At 50.8% G+C, this 20,782-nt stretch overlaps 6 protein-coding genes across 6 annotated transcripts; 2 read left to right on the top strand and 4 right to left on the bottom strand.

Moving 5' to 3' along the window:
* Positions 1–201: 201 nt before the first annotated feature.
* Positions 202–2,670, bottom strand: pabA (aminodeoxychorismate synthase pabA; the record flags this gene model as incomplete). Its single annotated transcript, XM_033558801.1, has 1 exon — positions 202–2,670. The coding sequence occupies one exon, from the start codon at positions 2,668–2,670 to the stop codon at positions 202–204; it is 2,469 nt and encodes an 822-aa protein (XP_033414692.1).
* Positions 2,671–3,456: 786 nt separating this feature from the next.
* On the bottom strand, positions 3,457–8,804 carry ALT_0869 (histidine kinase-like ATPase domain-containing protein; the record flags this gene model as incomplete). The annotated part of the gene is made up of 3 exons (XM_033558802.2): positions 3,457–3,541; positions 3,595–8,613; positions 8,677–8,804. 3 exons carry the CDS (start codon positions 8,802–8,804, stop codon positions 3,457–3,459), a joined length of 5,232 nt encoding a protein of 1,743 aa, XP_033414693.2.
* Positions 8,805–9,560: 756 nt separating this feature from the next.
* ALT_0868 (TRAPPII-specific subunit TRS120) lies at positions 9,561–14,152 on the top strand (the record flags this gene model as incomplete). The annotated part of the gene is made up of 3 exons (XM_033558803.1): positions 9,561–9,726; positions 9,814–10,802; positions 10,868–14,152. 3 exons carry the CDS (start codon positions 9,561–9,563, stop codon positions 14,150–14,152), a joined length of 4,440 nt encoding a protein of 1,479 aa, XP_033414694.1.
* Positions 14,153–14,838: 686 nt separating this feature from the next.
* On the bottom strand, positions 14,839–16,075 carry ALT_0867 (SDR family oxidoreductase; the record flags this gene model as incomplete). Its single annotated transcript, XM_033558804.1, has 2 exons — positions 14,839–15,810; positions 15,878–16,075. 2 exons carry the CDS (start codon positions 16,073–16,075, stop codon positions 14,839–14,841), a joined length of 1,170 nt encoding a protein of 389 aa, XP_033414695.1.
* Positions 16,076–16,362: 287 nt separating this feature from the next.
* Positions 16,363–18,278, bottom strand: ALT_0866 (Sec1 family protein; the record flags this gene model as incomplete). Its single annotated transcript, XM_033558805.1, has 3 exons — positions 16,363–17,001; positions 17,061–18,086; positions 18,156–18,278. 3 exons carry the CDS (start codon positions 18,276–18,278, stop codon positions 16,363–16,365), a joined length of 1,788 nt encoding a protein of 595 aa, XP_033414696.1.
* A 422-nt stretch (positions 18,279–18,700) lies between these two features.
* On the top strand, positions 18,701–20,600 carry ALT_0865 (lysophospholipid acyltransferase; the record flags this gene model as incomplete). The annotated part of the gene is made up of 4 exons (XM_033558806.1): positions 18,701–18,722; positions 18,822–18,866; positions 18,939–20,057; positions 20,119–20,600. The coding sequence occupies 4 exons, from the start codon at positions 18,701–18,703 to the stop codon at positions 20,598–20,600; spliced, it is 1,668 nt and encodes a 555-aa protein (XP_033414697.1).
* Between the last annotated feature and the right edge of the window lie 182 nt (positions 20,601–20,782).

The following is a 20,782-nucleotide window of genomic DNA, read 5'->3' as shown; positions in this document are numbered from 1 at the left end:
CAATGACATATAATTCCTTCATGAGGACATCATGAGATATCATAAGGTATCTCCAAGTAACCAAACGCCATGCCCAAATCCCCCATGCTGAATGTTGAATCGACCTCTATCGTCTAATGCAAATCGTAAACAAATCGCTGCAAATGTTGAAATATTCGCCTTGGGTACCCATAACATCATCATAAAAAAGAAGAAGCGTCGCTACGGGTTGAGCGGAGCGAAAATCCCACAGACCGTACGCAACTTGGTCAACATCTCATCCCATTCCCCTTCGGGAGTACTCAGAGTGGTCACGGCTCCCCCGGCGCCAATTCGCCAGAGTTGCTCGTCATCTTGCTCATTTGAGCAGGTAAAAGCTGTGCGGATGAGTACTGAGAAGCTCCCCCCGCCACCGAGGTCCAGGAAGCCCATGACGCCCGAATAGATTCCACGTTTTCGGTCCTCGATGGAGCTGAGGTGCATGCATGAGCGTTCCTTAGGGGCACCAGTCATCGAGCCGGGTGGCAGACATCTTTGCAACGCAGTCAGTCCGTATCCGGACATGGTCGAGGACGGTAACTGCGGCATATCCCGTGCCGCAAATCCGGGCCGATTTCGATCAACCCTAGCTTTGACATGAGTGATCATCTGGTAAACACGTCCGTGATCCTCCACTTCCAGGAGCTTTTCTACGTGGACGCCGCCCGAGCCACAGATGCCGTAGAGATCGTGGCGGATCAGATCCGCGATCATGAGGTTCTCCGCCATCTCTTTCGTCGATCCAAGGATTTCGCGGGCCTTCTCCATGGTCATATCTTCGGTTTTCCTCACAGTGCCCTTCATTGGCTTCATTTCCAGCGTAGAGTCCCGATCCCAGTTGAGGAAGCATTCGGGGCTGCTGCTGACAATCTTGACGTGACCTAGTCGCGCAAAACCACTAAAGGCAGCGGGGTTGTACTTCCTCAAACGCTTGTACAGCTTCCAGGGGAAACTGACACGGCCACAGTGACCAGCTGGAGAGGGTAGCGTAATCAACGTTTCGCCAGTGAGACATAGTTCGTACGACTCGCCAGCCTCCAACTCAGCCTGACAAGCTTTGATCTGCCTCTGATAACTCTCCTGGGTTGGGAACTTGATGACGCTCTGCTTGAGGATAGAATCCAAGAATTCTGCGTCGGTGTCGCTGGTGTAGACCTTGCATTGACTCCTGCTACGTGCAAGGTCTTGTAAAAACTGCTCGGTCTGATGGAGCCATCCAGTCGGCATGTCATCGCCAGCCCGTGTTGACTGGACCGTGATTTGACCTGTCTTGTGGTCAATAACGATACTCCTCTCAGTCCACAGCAAGCTGGCGTCGGCAGGGTCTTCCCCGACATTTTGGCTCGTCGGATGGATTTCTGCAGCTGTTTTGGGACGTGCAAGACAGGCAAGGCCCATTTCATAGGAAAAGTAACCCAGGAAACCTCCCCAGAACGGCACTGTGAGACTTCCTGAATCAACCTTCTTCATATCCATCACGAACCTCAGCATATCCCAGAATTGAGAGACCGACAAGAATCTCTCAATAACGTCATCTGTGACTGACTGCCCACTGGGGGAACTTTCTGTCCCTTGGCGCTCCTGCAGCTTCTCTAGCAGCAGTCTCTGAGTCTCAGAAAAGTATTCGAGTCTCCAGCTGGCGGGGCTTGGGACCGAGATAATACTGTGCCTCCCATTAGATTGGAATAGCACGGTTGGCGAGTTGGGAGTATTCAAGCTCTCGCAGATGACCTCGGCATCGAGACTCCTCGCTGTGAAGGTATGGTATGCGGAACAGGAGGAAGTGCTTGCGCTCCAATCCAATATTGTGGACGCGGCGTCGGGAAGAGTAATACTACCACTGGCGTAGTGGTTAGGGTCCGGAAGAGTACCATATCCTCCTCGCCCGGTCTTTTTGTTGTAATTCAGAGCCATATCCCACCATCCTCTGAGCAACTCAGCGCAAGCTTCCCTGTCAGATTTGCAAGACTCAGGGTGAAACTGCACCCCCCAAAGTGGTTTCTTCTGGTGGCGCACAGCCATGGGAATCTGCGTCTTCCCGTCTTCTAGGAGGAACCAAGCTAGAAGATCAAGGTCCTTAGAAGCGAATCGATCGGTATGAGGGTTTCCACTATCGCCCCCTCGAGTCAACTGCTCGGGGACATCCAATTTCGCATAAAGCGAGTGATAAAGCGTCACCTCGACATCTTGCACGTTTTCGAAAATGTCCCTGTTCACAGTCTTTATCCGATGAACCTGGCCATGTAGTGGATATGGCAATCGTCCTATAGAAATGCCCTGATGGAGACAGAGGCTCTGAAAACCCAGACAGATTCCAAAGACAGGTAACATATCGGCGCCGCTCAGGTTCCAAATATCTCGCATGATGCCGACATCTTCAGCAACGTTCGGATCTCCAGGACCAGGGCCAAGCACGACAGCTTCGAAATGCTGTAGGTACTGGACCATGTTGCCGTCTGGCCAATCGGAGTCGATGGTCATCACCGAGACTTTAACATCCAGAACCTCCTCGAGCATTGCGACAACATTATAGGAGAAGGAATCGTATGCATCAATGTAAAGGACATTTCTTCGAGCAGGAGCATCGACACTTGAGCCAGATGACTGGCCGGCACCTGAAGCCCTCTCATCATCGCCTATAAATGGCGCCATAACGCTGTGGCCCGCAGGCTCGAACGGTACTCACAGAGAACACCAAAAGGGGGAGTGTGTTAAAGTGAAAGATAGAGTTGGATGTAATTATCCAACACAGCGACCAGCCAAGTAAGAATGAATCAAGGACGTCAAGAGCGTAACTAGTCGACAGCCAGAATTCATCGGCCAACAACCAGGAGTGGCGATAGGTAAGACTGTAGATACACTGTCCTCCTACCTGATGGGCCAATTTTTGATCAGTTAATCGCCGCCATGGAAGAAATGTACATATTGAAAATGTAATAGAAATTCAAAAGGATTCAAACACAGGAGAAAGATCATGCAAAAGAAAAAGGACAGACAAGTGACTCCTCCGTAGTAGATAAAAAATAACACGGCGGAAAGAAAAGGGTCCCTGGAAGTGGAGCGGCAATCAACGGAACATTTTGCTCTACGATCCTTGGGTCCTTCTCCGATAACCTTCTTCCCCCGAACGGTCCAGCATCGGTTGATAAAGATGATTGGGAGAGGAAGGGGAGAGCCATATTTTCTGGATGACAGTGGCAACTGGTTGCCCTGTTTGGTGTATTTGTCCATAAGGACTGCCTGCTTGCCACTCCAGGGTCTCAAGCTCCAGTTGAAGCCTGGCATACGAAGAGAAAAAGAGGAAAATAATTATTGTAATTATGTTCAGTTATATAAGCGCCGAAATGCCATTGATTTATGTACTGTAACATGTAATATGTCTATCCTCTCAACGACTCATGGAAGCACTCATTATGTTCATCAAATCGTATAATGGATTCATTCACTTGAACCCGACTTTGACTGGCTCGCGTTGGCCAGCTTGACTGCGATCTTCGGGAAATATTGCGCCACGAAGCCCTCACTGTAGCAAGTTAGTTGGCTTTCCATATCATCAAGGACAGAGGGTCCTCTTACCTGTAGTAACTGTGGGCGGAGCTATGGTCTCCCACCAAATTATGGGCCAATTCGTGACAGAGGATGACCCACCAGTATACCATCGATTCAGATCTGTCAGCCGACTGGTCTTGAAGTAATTCCTTTTCATGCAGCTGCTGGAAGTAGAAGTAGTTGCAGAAAATACTGCCAGCCCGGTTGAATGCTATTGTCTTTCCACCTGGGTCGTAGAAAACACTAAGAGTGTCCTTGCGCAGTGAAAAGACACTAGCACATTCAATCAACAGGGCAGCAAACAAATTGATTCCAGCACTGTTCTTGGACAGGAACGCGGATCGATCAGCTAGGGTCTTCACGAACAGCACATTGATTCCACAGGGAAGAGTCGCCACGAACTCCAAGTCATGGCTTGGCTTCTCGTCACAGTAGGATTTTGTCTCAGTGACCTCGTTCGTCTCCGGCCGGCTGTACAAGCTCGACGATCCGTGAGGGCGGCAGGCTTGAATAGCAGAGAGCAACTCGTTCTGCAAACGATGCGGAGGATGCACAGGCGCGGGTTCTTCCGGGCGCGGTATCTGAGGGTCGTCTGCAGAATATGGCGGAGGAGGGGTGCCTGTAGGCTCCGGTGTCCCAGCAGGCTGCGGCGGCGATGGCTGTCCCCCAAGAGGGTTCCAGTTCGACCTGCCACCTTCCAAACCAAATCGCTTGGTCAGGTTGGCAAACAAACCGCGCGGACGCCGCTCCTGGAGTGTCTCTGTTGCTTCGGCTTGCACATTGGGATTCGACCCCTTATTAGTGGGTGAGTCGGGAAAATCACCTGGCATAAGAGGTTGACTCTTCGCTTCCGTCTCCCGCTCTTGTGCTTGGAGCTGAGCCTGTTCCTTGGCCCAGGTAGCTTCCCTCTCTTTTAGCCGCTGTCGCTCCTCTTCCAACTGTTTCTGACGCCGATCCTCAGCTATCTTGGCCTCTTGTGCCTTTTGCTTCAAAATTCTCTCCACGTTATATCCTCGTGCCTTCAGTTCTAGGAGGTCAGTCTTCAGCAACATCTCCAAAGTGAGCGTGGAATGGAGCTTTGGCCGAACGAGAATGAGATGTACAAGAGCTTGACTGATTTCGTAGAGGTCATATTTGCCGGGACAGATCCAAAGAATCCAAGTCCGCCCGTTCTGGGTGATTATGGCACTCCGTTCCTGCGTGTGCGACACCCGACGGCCCTTGAGAGACCGCGTGAGCGAGATGGAGTTCACAACCTGCACTTTGAGGTTCTTCTCCAGCCATCTGACATCGTGGCGAATTGAATCTGGGGATTGATCGTGAAGAAACAACCTTGAACGTTCGTTGATCAGCTTCTGCAGTTTAGCCGCTGGACCCTGAGCGGGGGCCACGGCTCCCCAGTTGGCACGTTCCTCCACCAGTCCGCTTAATGGAATAGCTCCGAGTGCGGAGTAGAAGTTCTCTAACAATTCCTCTTGCGGTGCCGCTAGTATGTGCTCTTTGAAAAGGTTGAAACTCTGAAAATCATCCACCACAACAGCATCCTTCGCAGCTGTCAACGTCCATTCCTTGATGCTCTGATCTTCTACCTCATCGTCATCTGAGCCCAGAAGATCCTCAGTCTTGACCTTTCCCTGAGCGAGAGAGGTGATGTCTCGACTCGCCAGAAGAAAAGCGGACCGTTTCATCTCAGTAAAGAGTTCCTTGTCCCGTCTCAGAACGGCAAGGTGCTCTGCAAGACTTCTCAGGAGCTTGAGATACTTGTCGGCACTCTGAAAAGAAGCAGAAATTCTAGCCGGTTCTTTGACCAGCATGTACGCAAGTTCGGTCTTTGTTGGCTCTCTCTTAGACCCGACTGCCATGAGGAAGAGATTGGCCTCTTGACCAAAATCCACAAAGTCAAAGATGTCTCGGTAATCTTCGCCCTCTCCAAGGTAGCATAGCTTCGGGGCAACACGGCGAATAACCGAACCTCGCTCAACTGTATCCCTTGTGGTGATCGGGACTATTTGTGCATTACCCGTACGCTCTATATCCCGTGCGCTTAGCTCCGCTACTCTCCCAGCAAGATACTTGAACAGCACTCTTGCGTCTCGCTTTGTGGATGGTGGATGACGGATCAGGTAATCAAGACAACTCGTCATGCTGGCGTGTTGCTTGACCCCAAATTTCGAAGCATGAGGGTGAAGGTCACGTCGGAGAATCTTAAATCCAAACAATGTTGCGCCTTCATCAGTGAAACATCTGCCTGGTGTGCTCAGGTCGCGAGTCCCTTCAATGGGCAGAAACGGAACATTGACAGCACCGCAATCGAACGTGGCATAACCGTTTGTATGATATTCGGAAATGTAGTAAGACATAGCTTTTCCGTGCAAATCCCAGTCATCCCCAGCAGCCGCCTTTGACATAACATCTATCAGCTCAGGCGCCGACGGGAAACTCCTCAAACCAAGCATGGTAAGGAATTTTCCTTCAATACTGCTTGGCTGATATTTTCCCGGCCATTCGAGGATGGGGAGCCCAAGATCTCTAAGGGAATCTTTCGGCTCAAACAACTCAAAAATCTTATATCGCTTTCCATCTACCGGCTTCGAGTCTCCCGTGGCTTCGGCGGTGCAGATGCTAGTATTCTTGAGTCTTTTGATGTCATTCGCCGGGATGTCATCGCGAACGGAAGCAAGATAACGAATGAGATCAACATGACTCCATTTTCGTCGACTGTCGCTCTTGCCATCGGAAGCTTGGGGGTTATCGAGAAGCCGCTCGAAAATGACTCCAAGTTCGACAGTCTTACGAACGCCAAGCGCCATGAGGAACTTTTCCTTAACGCTATTAAGACCATGAACGATAGGGAGGTCATCGAACAGTCGCACTGAAGAGAAATATGTCTCAGCGGGCCTTTTCATCCCAAGTTTGGTTGGGATGACTGTTTGCGACCTCAATAATGTGACAATCGTCTGTTTCGATGACTGGCTCAGGCCGTTATCCCATTGTTTTGACAGCACAGGAAGAACCTGCGCAGAGAAGGACGGCGTCTGCGTTATATCTTGCTCTAATGGGAGAATATCCCTATTACCAGCATTGATGACAAGCCAGCGGATCCAAGGGACTGTCTGAAGTTCCGCCCACCCGAGTACTTCCAGTTCCTGCTTCGAGAGAGACTTGGAGTATTTGAAAGGTATAACTGAGGACGGCACAGGCAAATCAACGGGTATACGCTGGGGATTCAGAAAATTGTTAATGTCCCCGAAAACAAGGAGTCGGGCAGGATTGCCGGAGCTATCTTCATCGTTTGCCACTGCAACACTCAAGAGGCTCTGGATTGAGAAGGAATCAAGTTGGCCTGAAGTAGCTTTGCGACTTAACCAACCAAGAAATTCGATGACCTGGCCGGGCCGTAAGGTGCTGGCCTCGAGTTCTCGCTTGATATCCGAGACGGTGACTTCAGTGACCAGCCCAAAATCAGTTAATTTTCTGACGAAATCTTTTGCGCCCGACACAAGCTCATCCGGCAGGACCGGGATAGAATCCATGAAGCTCAAATCTTTGGGAGCAATGCGTGCCTGATGACTTTGTATAATACCACATGTTGACAGTACCTCTATGGACGCGTTTTTATTACATGTCCAGAAGGCGTCTTCGATAGTCTGACCTAATACGGATGACGGGGTCGACTCGCGGAAAACAAACTGGTTGGCGGTATAAATCGCTTCAGGCAAGACTCCAACAATGTCGTCTTTCCGGATCTTTGATGACTTGGACGAGTCGATCTTGGACAGGATTCTGGACTTGATCGATGCCATTTCTGCGGACCAAGCAACTCGACAGACTATTCCAGCCGCTCGTAACATCTCAAGGTTCCATTTGCTGATGTATCTCGTATTGAGGTCAATACTCTCTCTCTCCACCGTCGGAATCACTGAAGGCGCAGATATGTGAGCGTTCAATCCTGTTGTCTGGTGGGTGGGAAATCCTATGAAAACCCTTCCAGCCTTGGTAGGTAGAATTGAGGATAGGACCTCTGATCGTGACGTTGACGCTCCGGATGCAACGTCCGTGTCATAGGAAGGTGTAAGTATCGCAAGGGTAGTTCGTTTCGGTGGAGGCTTGCGCGTAGCTCGTTCAAGCTCGCTGCTCAGGGAGTGACTGACGGAACACTGGATACTTGCAGTGCTGATATGCAAGAAAACGGATGCTTTCAAGACAGTGGCCAAGTCTCCGGATTCGCTGATGTTGTCCGGCTTCTCGGTCTTTGCAGGGTTCTCTTGTGTGCTCTGACCGGTGAGTCGGGAGAAAAAGGTACGCAAGGAGCCTGTGGTATCTCTCAGTCCGTCCAAGCGAAACACGCTTGCGTTCGGATTCCACTCAACGACACGCATCCAGGCGGCGTCGACTTGAATTACCTCTCGAGTGATACCCGTTACTTTCATCAGGCCTTGAGGCGTCTTAGTTTCAATGTCTTTGGGTATCGTAAGATTGACGCTGGGTGCAGTCTTCTTCACGAGGCGCAGGAGATTCCAGTCATCAAGCCATAATTCTATGCTCTCGAGACTGACGAAAGTAAGACTGCTTGATAAGAATTGACACAGCTGCATCAGAGACGGAACCGGAGAAGTATCGTTGCGATAGTCAAGCACAAATGTTGTTTCTGGATTCGACTCTTCGCTAAGTTGCAAGCGACGTGTAAATAGCGCGTTTCCCTTCCAGTAAAAAGCCATCGCATCTTTGCCTGAAGACACAAATGGTTCCTCACAGTCATCAAAGACACTGTAAAACCCGACACCAAATGCGCCAATCTTAGTTTCGTCGGGATTTCCATCCGCAATACGTTTTAGTCTTGCCCAATCCTTCTCGCTGAAAGGAAGACCATTATTCGAGATCAACAAACGCTTGAGGGTATGATGGGATATGGTATGCTTCAACAAGGTAGTCTGATCGGCGCTAGCAGGCAAGGGTACGGTCGTAGAAGGCAGAGTCTCAAACTTGATGGTGACTTTGGTAGCGTTTGCGTCCGCGGCATTCTGGATCATCTCTCGTAGGACGGTCCTGTCCACTCTGCATTAGTACTGTTCTCTCAGAGCCAAGAACAAGATGGTAACAATCACTTACCATTTTCCTGAATATCGTGCGAGGACCTTGGATATCAAGCCCCGTGTGTCAACAGTGACAGCCTCTTCGTCGTTCCCTGAGCCCATCGTCCGCGCCTTCAGCGCGTTGAAATCGATGTTCTTCGTCATGTCGTAAGAATCAAGACGCTCGACGCATAGATCTACCAAGCCACCCCAATAAAATGCTTCAACTGAAAGTGCACGTAATCAAGACGCAAGAGTTTTGATCTGTGTATACCTCAATAATTTGAAACTCCGGATATTACGTGGTCGATAAACATGGGTGCCCAGACAACCAACGAGAATAGACTGTAACAAGATGCTTCCTGGGTATTTGATCGGGTCTGGAATCAAAGATGGTCAGAATAAAATGACAACCAGAATAAGCATACAAAACCAGAGACAGCGAATGGCAACAAGCAGGAAATATGTATATATATGTGAAGCTGTACCTCTCGGTCTGGAGGCGAACGTCGTCCTTATCGGAGACAGCGGAGTTAAACTGACCAAGGTTATCGCTTATCGCCACGTGCATTGAATTACTTAATCATTCTTATCCGAGGACAGGAACACTACGGCGGACCAGGAATACCAAAAGCGCCGTGATTATCGAATCGCTGTGGATCATTATTATTACCTTACTACTATCAGTTGTTGGTGTTGTTGTTGTTGTTGCTGTTGCTTCAGCCAAAGAGTGACCCAACGGTCACTAATTTGTGATAGGACAGTTGGACTGGCATTGATTTTTTCTTTAAATCTTGCGCCGTCCAAAATTTTCAAAATTTCTTTCTCGTATGATTTTTATAAGCTTGGGTGACTTCTTGTGGAAGCAGTCCAGAGCATATCGCCGACTGCCTCCCCTCCCGCCTCCTTTCCGATGACAACATGGCCGTGGATCCCCTTTCTCCCATTGCGCCCGCGCGCTTGAAGGCACTGCTACTTCCTGTCGGGAGGATAAAGCGCTCGAGGTTCCTTAGCTTCGCTGCAAGACTACAGGCGGAAAATGTTGTCCGCCTGGGAGATATCAGTCCCAATGCGCGACCCAATCGAAGTAGGCACTGTCGCTTCTTCCGTGAGGAAGAAAGAATACAACAAGTTTATGACGTTGGGTGCAATGATTGACTGATTCTCCTGTTAGATATGTTTTCACCGCTTGCATTTCCAACTGGAATGATAATATATGACCTTACTTTTTCCGTCCCTCCCATATCACACTTAGAGTTGTTCCCATTCGAGGTCTTCCGAGAACCCTTGGTCGTCATAGCTATAGCGGATGGAGCCGAGCTACCTGAACGAAATGAAGAGAGTGAGGCCGACTCAGCCACAAGGTCCGGGGATCGAATGCAACCCGGGGTAGACGAACTGTTGGATGGACTGCGCTTGGTCAAGGAGAAGAACACCCGGGCTCTAGTTCACCAGCTCTTGATCTTCGATCGTGAGGGTGTGAGCAAGCTCTCGAGTGGTCCCGACGGTATAATCTGGGTTCCCCGACCTGAAGCGTCTAAGGCGACCACGATAAAGACTGCATTGTGTGATATCACGTCGATACTGCTTTCCGAGCTTGACGAGTTCGCGAAGACGATCCAAAGCATCCCCTTTATTGAATCCCCCAAGGCCTCATCTTGGGGGCCACATCGTGGCCCAGACTTGCGCACAAGGCCTGCCGACAGGCTGATTCACCGGATGACCTTGCCTGCGCATCTCCCATCTCACCCCAATGATGCACCGGAGACCTCTTTGGCTTCCAATAAGAGCTCGCCTGGTCCAAGCGAGCATGAGACACCTACAACGTTTGACGAAATTACACGGTCTATCCAGTTGGCTAATCGCGCAAGTACCTTTGGCAAACCCAACTCTCTGCCGACCTCGAAAGAGCATAGCCGTGATCGAATGTCAGTGAGCGGAGTGAGTGCTACTGATCGCACGAAAAACCGGATCAAAGGCCGTGCGGGAATCGTGATTGGAACCCTCTTTCTTCAGACGGGGAGGTGGCCAGACGCTCTCAAAGAGTTGGTAGAAGCAGCGACAAATGCCAGGGCAAGCAGTGATTATGTTTGGCATGCCAAAGCTCTCGAGTCAATCCTTCTTTGTCTTCTCATGTTCGCATGGGCAGGCATGGATTTCCAGGTGCGTCCTATACCCTATTCAGCGTCTTGTTCACTGTCCCCATTCCACTGATCCCTCTGCGTTAGATACCTCCGATCTGCTACCCGGTCGCCGATAAATCCTCTAAAGCAATCCATAGCAGTGCTCTTGAAGTGGGACAGTCTACGCCTGGGAACCGCATCATCTCCCTTCAAAATCTTGCTAACCTCTTACCCGACCTTGCAAACAATATTCTTCATCTCTACGATCGTGCTTCCAACATCACAGATGAGCCGGTGCCCCAGCTCGTCTTTTCGGAGACAGTAATCCGGCTCTCAAGGTTGCTGGTAGCCGCGCGAGTACGCGATGGCGCTCTGGACGATAATGCTTTGAAGCACATCGTAATGAACGAGCCTTTGCTGCCACTGCATCGCCCAGAACGACCTCGTGGCTTGATTATCCTCCGCCAGTCAGAGATTTCCAATTTCCTGTTCCGTGCTTTACCACTCTCCCCAAGCTCAGATCTGCCTGCAACAGATACTATACCGATTGTCATTGGAGTCGTGTCTGTACTGAATGCGCTTGATCTACCGCGAAAGAAAGCATTCATTCTGCGGGAATTCCTTTCAGTAATAGTCCCAACTCTCGTCCAGGCCCGCAAAATCGGTGCTGCAGAAGTTGGGATTCACCCCGCTGCTGGGTTGGCGTCGCTCAGTGATACAGCATTTGATATCAACGCTCTTGATGTTGGGTCAGGTAATATGGAAAGTAGTATGCGTGCCCTTTTGGGCCTCATAGGGGAAATATATGGTGTTCAACCATCCCCATTCTATGAATGGGAGAAGAAACGCTCCTCGACTGCGAGTGGCACGGATCCAATTCCTGAGTACGACTCTATCGCCGCGATTATTGAGCGATCATTTCGCCATGTGGCTCTGGACAGATATGGTGACCTGAACTTGAAAATAGACGCCCTCAAAGCGTGCATCAACTGCTGCGAGGCCCTTCCAGATTTTACTGGTGTTCTCCGGTTCACAGTTGAACTGCTTCAAACTATTCGGGGAGACCTGATGCTTGCTGAAAATTATTATCAGCCGCCGTTTCTGCCGCAAGACGAGCAGGTCCGCCTATTAAACAATATTAAGCGGACAGTCGGCGCAGCTCATAAGCTTGGAGCTTCGGATCTAGAAGCAGAATACTGGGATGACTTCCTCGTTCGTGACGTTCGGCTCCTTGCTCTACCTGACTCTAAGAGACCTGTTCGACGTTCCAAGTCACATCTGGACGTGGTCTCCGGCAACGGCGACAAGCCCTCTAAAGACCCATTCTTATATAACCCATTCTCTAAAACAAGCAGTAAAATCTCTGAGTCGCTCATGATCGCTGGTGAGCATGCAGCATTCACAGTTACTCTTCAAAACCCCTATGAGTTTGAAATCGAGATTGAACGGATTCGTCTCCATGGTGAAGGTGTGCCATTAAATGCTGTTGCAGAATGGATAATACTTCCACCACTTTGTCTACAAGAAGTGACGGTTATCGGAACTGCCCCTACAGAAGGGACAATTAACGTCACAGGCTGTATTGTCAAAGTTCGATATTGCAGGGAACGCAAATTCCCGATATTCAATGAATTCTGGAAACCAGAGATTGAAATGAAGTTCAAGCGAACAGGCCTCGCGGCTAAAAAACCTTTGACAGATCGGCCGCTGTCCTGGAGCTCAACCACTTCGAAAGATGGAAAACAGCAGCCGAAGAAAGGCCCCGAGACAAGGTCCTGTGAAGTCAAAGTCATTGGCCAACAGCCGTCCCTTGTGATCGAGTCGATGTCATTGTCGCAATCAGCGGTGATGGTGCTGGAAGGAGAAACCCAGTCTTTCGACATCACGCTGCGTAACACGTCCAGTTGCCCTCTTGACTTCATAACTTTCACGTTTCATGATTCCACTACGAGACAGATTCAATCCGCGCTGGCAAACAAAGACCTGCTGCCGGTAGAAGTGTACGAGTTGGAACTGCAATTATCTATGAAACCGGGCTTGCGGTGGCGCCGACAGGGTACTTCACCGGACGACCTTGTCATTGATGCGGGACAAAGTGCGACGTTTTCCCTCGACATCGTTGGCAAACCGGGCTTGCAAGATACGACTGTGCAGATTGATTATTCCTACGTCGGGCTTTCCAACGGCCAATTACCGGAGGTGTTCTACACGCGGCAGTTGTTCATACCGTTTACCGTGACAGTGAATGCTAGCATTGAAGTGGCCCGTTGCGACATCTTACCTTTTAGCAGTGACTTTGCATGGCGGAACAGCCAGGGATTGGAGCTGGACTCTGTCGGGAACAGCACCACGGACGGCGACCCATTCGCCCCAGTGCTATCTCAACTGGGACGAGGCGCATACGGGCACGATCACTGCATCCTGCTACTTGATTTGCGAAACGCCTGGCCGAATCCTTTGTCGGTCACTTTACAAGTGAGCGAGCAGCCAATGGGAGAGGGTTCTGCGGAGGAATTCACTCCCAAGGTTGGACAGTACAGCATCACGGGAGAGCTCCAGCCGGGTCAGATCTCGCGCTTTGTTCTAGTTCTCCCTCGTGTCTACGTGGACAATCCACATGCTTCGATACCGGTTCTTAATACCGGAATCAAGAGGCAGTTTGTCGTGAGTGCAAACAAGCTCACCTTCGAGGCAGAAGCAGCGTCACGGGAGGCTTTCTGGTTCCGGGAGGAACTGCTCAAGAGGATCTCTGGCGTCTGGAAAGAAAGCACCACGACTTCTGGCCACAAGGGAGTCATTGAGCTAAGAGGCATACGAATGAACGCGCGAATGGTGGACGCCTTTCGACTCGAAGCCATGGATATCAGCTTTTCCCTGAGCCCCTCCTTTCCGAAACAGAAGGCATCTACCGCGGAAAGCATTGATGAAGTGATGCAGATTGGGCGGTCAAAGTACAAGGTACAGACGGACGAGATGCTTGATCTCACCGTTACCGTTCGGAACCGCTCCTCGAAGCCAATCCATCCGCTTCTCCGGCTCCAACCCAGTCTTCGCCACCAACCTAGTAACGTTGCTCTTGATCTTTCTAGGAGGCTGGCCTGGACCGGCATGCTGCAGCAAGTCCTGCCTATTTTGCCTTGTGGAGAGAGCACCAGTGTCACCATTGGCGTTACCATCTTCTGCCACGGAGAGTACGAAGTCGGCGCAAGTATTGAAGAAGTGCGAACCCTGAGATCGACGCCTGGATTCGAAAAGGATCAAAATTCAGCGGACGATGCGCCCGCACTACACGATGATGAGGCCATCAGAGACTCATTTGGATTAGACGTTACTCGGAGAAGACGGATCTGGCATGCCAGAGAGACATGTATTATGCATGCTTGTGATTAACTTTGTGATCCTCCTCTCAATGTACAGAATATGCGGCTCTGAAACGACTTGGTTTGACGACAGCTATGAACAACGTGTATGATTACTCAACTTCGCAACTTTGAATTGTATGATTGAAAAGTCGTGCCAGCCGCTTGAGCGTCCTCGCTGAGGTGTACTATGGGTTGGCTTCTGACCTGAATACAAAATGTGGTTGCTTCTTGTATTGCATGGGGCGGTATCGAAAACCTATGCTATGAACGACGCGTATGTTATTTTATTCTATAAACATTGAGTCCACACTGTACATGGGGTGCTCTAGAAATGAATATATATAAATATCATATCTTCCATATCCTCCGCGCCGACCGTGAACTCTCCTGAGATCAAACTCCATAACGGCTCCAGCACACGGTCCATTGGACGGAATGCAATATGCATATGTATAGATGAAGGACCTCAGACGTTCTCAAGCGGCAAAGTGTCTGGCAGAGACCATGGGGATCATAATAAGTCCTCCAGTGAGCCCTTCAGGGGAGGTGGGGGACTGAAAAGCCTTGATATGGCTAGAAGGACTCGTAGTCGCTCAGTCGGAATTCTCACGATGGAGCTGGATTCTTATCCAGTCTTATTGCCTAAGGAGCAGCGAGGGACCCACGGTCCAACTGGATTTTGCGATAGACGCAAAGGAGAAAAGACAAGTTCGATCAGGTGGCCATTTCTCGATCCTGTTTGTCACTGCTCTCCGTTGATGGCTTGTCTTTCCCAGTAGAGGAGCCCGGTTGATCGCCCACAGGGAAGCTGAGATACTTCCAGTCCTCGATCTCCTCGATGATACACTTGAGTCTGTCGCGGATGCTCTCGACCGCGTAGGTCCCCAGGACCAATCTCAGCGGAGGATAGGAACAATGGCCCAGCTGCCAAACTAGATGGGCCGCCTTGACCGCACTGGCTGGCTGCTTATCACCCAGCCACATCAGCATGCGTCTTGCATGCGCCGCGGGCGCCGTGGGCGTATTATACGGCTCGCTGGGCTGCTTGACGAAGAAATGGCCGTACAGCGGCAGCGGCGACGCGAGGTTATGCTCGTTACTACTAGCCATAGCAGCGGTATGAGAGACCAGATCCCCCACGTCGTCGCGGCGCATATGGCCCGGCTCCACGAGCGTCCCCTTGATATTAAAACTGTCCACCTCGTACAGCATGCTCTCCATCAGGCCCTCCACCGCGTACTTTGACGCACAGTACGGCCCCAACCCCGGCACGCCCAGCGCGCCCGACGTCGAGCTGAAGATCAGATACCGGCCGGACCGGCGCTCGCGGAAATGCGGCAGTGACAGCTGGATCATGTTCAGGGTGCCAGTGAAATTCGTCTCGAACTGGTCGCGGATCTCGTACTCGTCCTGGTCCTCGCACGCGCCGATCACGCCGTACCCGGCGCAGTTGGCGACAATGTCGATGCGCCCGAACCGCTCGATCGTCCGGTCGATGACCTTCTTGACTGTTTCGCGCGCGCGAACGTCGCATAGCAGCCCGAGGCAATTCTCGTGTTCCTCTTCCAGCTTCTTCATTGATTCGGGGCTGTTCTCGAATGTGCGTCCGACTGCTGCGACGAGGTCATTGCGGCATAGGGCGGTCTTGACGAGTGAACGGCCCATGTGGCCTGTGGCGCCGAAGATCTACCGGTCCAGAACCCATCAGTCAATAAGTACAATGCAAATAAAACAGAAACAGTCGTAGACGTACCAGCCATACGAGCTGCTTAGGCGGGTTCTGCGGCCCTGGGGGATCGGTTGTAGAGGGGAGCTGGAGTTTCGGTTCTCGGGCGGCGGATGCAGAAGGCGACAAAGCATTAATCGGCTTGGGTGGTGAAGGATGAATATCCATCGAGGAGTAATATTGTTGCTCCGGGATATGGGAGTCAGGGGAGTGTGTCCACGACATGGCTGGAGGTAGGGGGTAGTAGGGATGACGGAGGTCGATGGAGTCTCCACAGGCAAAATCCGGGGTTGACACAACTACGCACTCTATACAAGCGTAACGGCCAGCTTATTCGTATGAGTAAAGGAATTTGACTGTTACTATTCATGCCCTCGTTCTATTCATGAACTGTTAAATTAATGGCCTCGTCAGGGATATAATAACTATTTAATTTAGCAGAGTAATGCCGCCATTAATCAACCGCCAGCGCCCAATGACGAATTGTAAGACAGAGACAATGCGATCGGCATCTATCGTCCGATCTCTCTTCGAAGCCGTCCAGCAGCTGTGGAAGGGCCAGGCTCAGGCCACCCGCTCACAGCATCGTCAACTTCTTCCAAGAAGGAAGTACTGTTGTGGATGGTCGTGCCTCCCAATACCACACGCACTCCAGGTGAGCTGGCGTTGACTTGGGCCACCATCTTGGCCTCTTCGTAGGTTGCACCGCCGACCATAAAGATGATGATGTCCTGTGGCTTCTCCCGAATGTGGCTACTGCCTTCGAGGAAGGGATACTGTAACTCTTTCAATCTGCCTTTGATGAGATTCTGTAGTGTCACTTCAAGTCGCGGTGAATGTTGCGTGTATACATTCTCGACTCCTTTGAGCCCCTTGAAGCGGTCCCGAGCCCCGGAAAATAACGAGGCTGATTCGAAAAGATCCGAGAAGCCACCTGCAACAGGGGGCGCCTGGAGGGAATGATGATAGGCAAGAAGCTTCGGTATAATATTGACCTTGTAGGAGGGAACATCCCCTGCTGTCACCAAGAGGTCAAGCAAAACCGGAAGGGCATTGGAAGGCTGCTTTTCATATCGGAGGGCATATAGGGCTACCAAGCGGATCTTGTTCTCCGCCGGTACCGTGGGTAGCTGAATGATCCTCTGTAGTGTCTACAACGATTCATGAGTCTTGACTGTGCTAAGTGTTAGATGTTCACGTCGGGACATACCTTGAGGTCATTCGCGTGATTGTCATTGCAGGCCAAACTCTGCTCCAACTCACTGACGTCCAGTAGGTTATCCTCCCCCACTCGTCGGCTGAGCTCGCCGACCAGTGTAACGTGCTTACTCACATTACCGGAGAGTTTGCGAAACTCAGGGTAATCTTCCACGAAGCGCTTCATGTCTGCAATGGACTCGATGTTCATGGTGTTCTGAGTCTTCGTCTGATACTGCTCGACATACTCCTTGATGTTTTGACCCAGGTCGCCAAAATTCTGATACATGTTCTTCTTAAAGAACGGATCTTGATCCTGCGAAAGGACAATTTCCCGAAGCTCGGGTCGAATGTCAGGCACATCGCGCAGGTCGACTCTTGCGTTGGTGACTCCCAATAATTCGTGAACCATCGCCTGGTATGTCCACTGCGTCAACAAAGGCGTGATGGGGTCGTCTCTTCGGTCCAGAATAAGCAGAATAGGCGGCGTGTCGGTCTTCCTGAAATTGAACAACTGCTCCTCCTGAGTCACCTGGTAGCGGACCTCTGTAGCTAATTTCTTAGCCAACAAGCTGTTCTTCTCGTAGCGGATCAGAGGGTTTTTCTTGAGTGCCAGCAACAGGGCAATCACGCCTTCCGTTGCTCGCTGCAAAGCGTCTGCATTCCACAGGTCCGGCGAGTGGCTCCACAATCGCTGGTTAGGAAACCCGAGGTTCAGGGAGCACAGGTCGGGGTTGACGACAAGGAAGTCGGCAAAGTGCTCCTGTACCACGCGCACCACTTCATGCCCATCTGCTTCCGCCAGTCGCTCCAAGGAAGACTTGCGAATAATATTGCTCAGGTAAATATGGTACTCTCCGTACTTGGGCTCACGAAGCTCGTCGATGAGGAACTGGATGGAAGTCGGGGACGGGCGCACGAAGCACAGACAACGCAGATGTCGCATCTTTTCGCGGGCGGCATTGTCCAAGCGATCGATCAGGTATACTTCATGACTGAGAAGGGCTGATTGTGTGATAGCCGTCGATACAATTGGCATCTGTGCATTATAAGAGTCAGCCTCCAAATTGAGCTTTCACTGCACTCGGCAGTAGAACGCAGATCCCACTGTCTCACTGTCGAGTAGCAAGATCTTCATTTTGGTTGACGATGAAGATCCCGTAGCCGATGCTGTATCTCCCGTGGTGACCATCTTGGAGATGTACCCGGATACTGCAGCAACGACGTCCATGATTGTGGTGATGCTGCAGCCCAAGAGGGCGCGTTGGCTAGGTGGGGGGTTGTAAGTGTCTTGAAGAAAGGTCGGATATGGAATCTTAGTAGATCAAATAAGTAGAAGCCAATAGTTAAATCGACAGTTAGTCAAAGTACCTCTGGTAGAGTAGATACCGTGAGTTGGATGCGTCATAAGACAGAGACAGACCACAAGGGGGAATGGAGTTACTTGTTAAGCCAAGCCATGTGAAGCTCTCCACTCGTGATGATTTCATGCCATGTGCTTCTCTCTTCTTTTTCTATCTATAAACCGATGAACATATCCTTTTCGCATCTATGTCGTCCTAGATCGGTCCTCCACCTCATTACGGATCTCCTCCGTCCTTCTCTTTTTTATTCTATCTTGTAGAGTTCTTTTCATGAATTGCACGTCTAATAATGTTACCTTACGTCGATACCAGTATGTGCAAATGCTCCCCACCGCCAGAATCCCAACAATTTCCATTGCACCCAAAGTACCTCAGAAAAGGCAGATACTGACGATGACGATCGTGTATAGTATTCGGCTATCCTGCAAGGCTCACAGGAGCCTCGGTGGATGAGCGTAAGTTATCTCCTAAGCTTCTTTCAACATAGCTCTGTTGTTAATGATTATTTTTCCACCTCGGAACTACAGTCAAGCTTATTGCATCATTCCTGCTCTCCTACCCGTTGGCCGGTCTGCTTAAGAGAATTCCCGACGCTCACCCCTGGAAGAAAAATGTCTTCATTATTGCCGTTTCCTTGTTCTATATGGTCGGTTTATTCGATCTGTGGGATGGTTTGCGCACTCTGCTCTACAGTGCTGCTGGCACCTACGCCATCGCATACTACATAGACGGCTCGCTGATGCCATGGATCGGCTTTATCTTTTTGATGGGCCATATGTCCATCAGCCATATTTACCGGCAGATGGTTGACGATCCTCAAGCGATTGATATCACCGGCGCACAAATGGTACTCGTCATGAAACTTTCTTCCTTCTGCTGGAACATTCACGATGGCCGTTTACCGCAAGACAAGCTGTCAGATCCGCAAAAGTACGCTGCTATTGCACACTTCCCCAGTGTCCTAGACTACGCGGGATACGTCTTGTTCTTTCCATCCCTATTCGGGGGTCCGTCTTTCGAATATGTGGACTATCGGCGGTGGCTTGATACGACGCTTTTCGAGGTGCCCCCAGGAACTGATCCGTCTAAGGTGCCTCCAACCCGGAAGAAGCGCAAGATTCCCCGCAGTGGTACGCCTGCCACCAAGAAGGCTTTCATGGGTTTGGGATGGATCTTTGTATTCTTGCAATTGGGCTCTCTCTACAATAAGGAAACGGTGCTTGGAGAATCCTTCATGAGCTATTCTTTCCTTCGACGAGTTTGGATTCTTCATATGCTCGGATTCACCACACGAACGAAGTACTACGGTGTATGGTCTCTTGCTGAAGGTGCCTGCATTCTATCTGGACTCGGATACAATGGCTTTGATCCCAAAACAGGCAAGGTCTTCTGGAACCGCCTGGAGAACATTGACCCCTGGAGCCTTGAGACGGCCCAAAACTCACATGGATACCTGGGGAGCTGGAACAAGAACACGAACCACTGGCTTCGCAACTATGTTTACCTGCGTGTGACACCCAAGGGAAAGAAGCCCGGTTTCCGAGCCAGCTTGGCAACCTTCACAACCAGCGCATTTTGGCACGGATTCTACCCTGGCTACTACATGACGTTTATCCTGGGGTCTTTTGTCCAAACAGGAGCCAAAAGTAAGTATACAGCCGGTGCTTTCCCCTCATCCTCTGGAGATTTCCGCTCACCTCATTGCAGACTTCCGACGTTATTTCCGTCCGTTCTTCTTGACTCCCGATGGCGCTAAGCCTCTGCCTTCCAAACGCTATTATGATATTTTCAGCTGGCTTGTTACGCAACTCACCATGTCCTTCGTCGTGATGCCGTTCATCTTCCTTTCGTTCAGCTCGTCCATCCAGGTCTGGCGCAGCGTCTATTTCTACGGCATCGTTGGAAACATCCTGTCCATCATCTTCTTTGCAAGCCCCGCAAAGGGATATCTCGTCCGATCCTTGAAGAAGCGCAACAAGCCCCACGTCCCGCGCACTGTCAGCATGGAAAGTATCCAGCAACCGACCCTCGGTCTGCCGAATGACCCGGCTCGGGAATTCGATGATGCCGTCCAGGAAATCAAGGCCGAGCTTGAGGCGCGAAGAAGGCGCGGTAGTGTGGTCGGGATGCCAACCGGCGAGGAACTGAAGGCCGCCGTGGAAGACAAGCTTGGTCGGAAGATCTCGTGATGGTTCCTCGCTGTGATTAGAAGTATGCGGTGCGCTTGCGGGAGCACTCGACTCGAGGTCCCTGGCTCGATGTCATTTTGCGGCGGGACCTTTAGTTGGCCAACTATCGCCGTGACTACGGAACGATTAGACTCGCGTGTGAATATTGTTGTACTAGACTTACTCTTGTTAGCTCTGCAGCG

The sequence above is a fragment of the Aspergillus lentulus genome (genome assembly GCF_001445615.1).
Source record: "Aspergillus lentulus DNA, contig: Alt01, strain: IFM 54703, whole genome shotgun sequence".
In the NCBI taxonomy this organism is placed as follows: domain Eukaryota; kingdom Fungi; phylum Ascomycota; class Eurotiomycetes; order Eurotiales; family Aspergillaceae; genus Aspergillus; species Aspergillus lentulus.
This window is presented reverse-complemented; position numbering and strand designations above follow the sequence as displayed.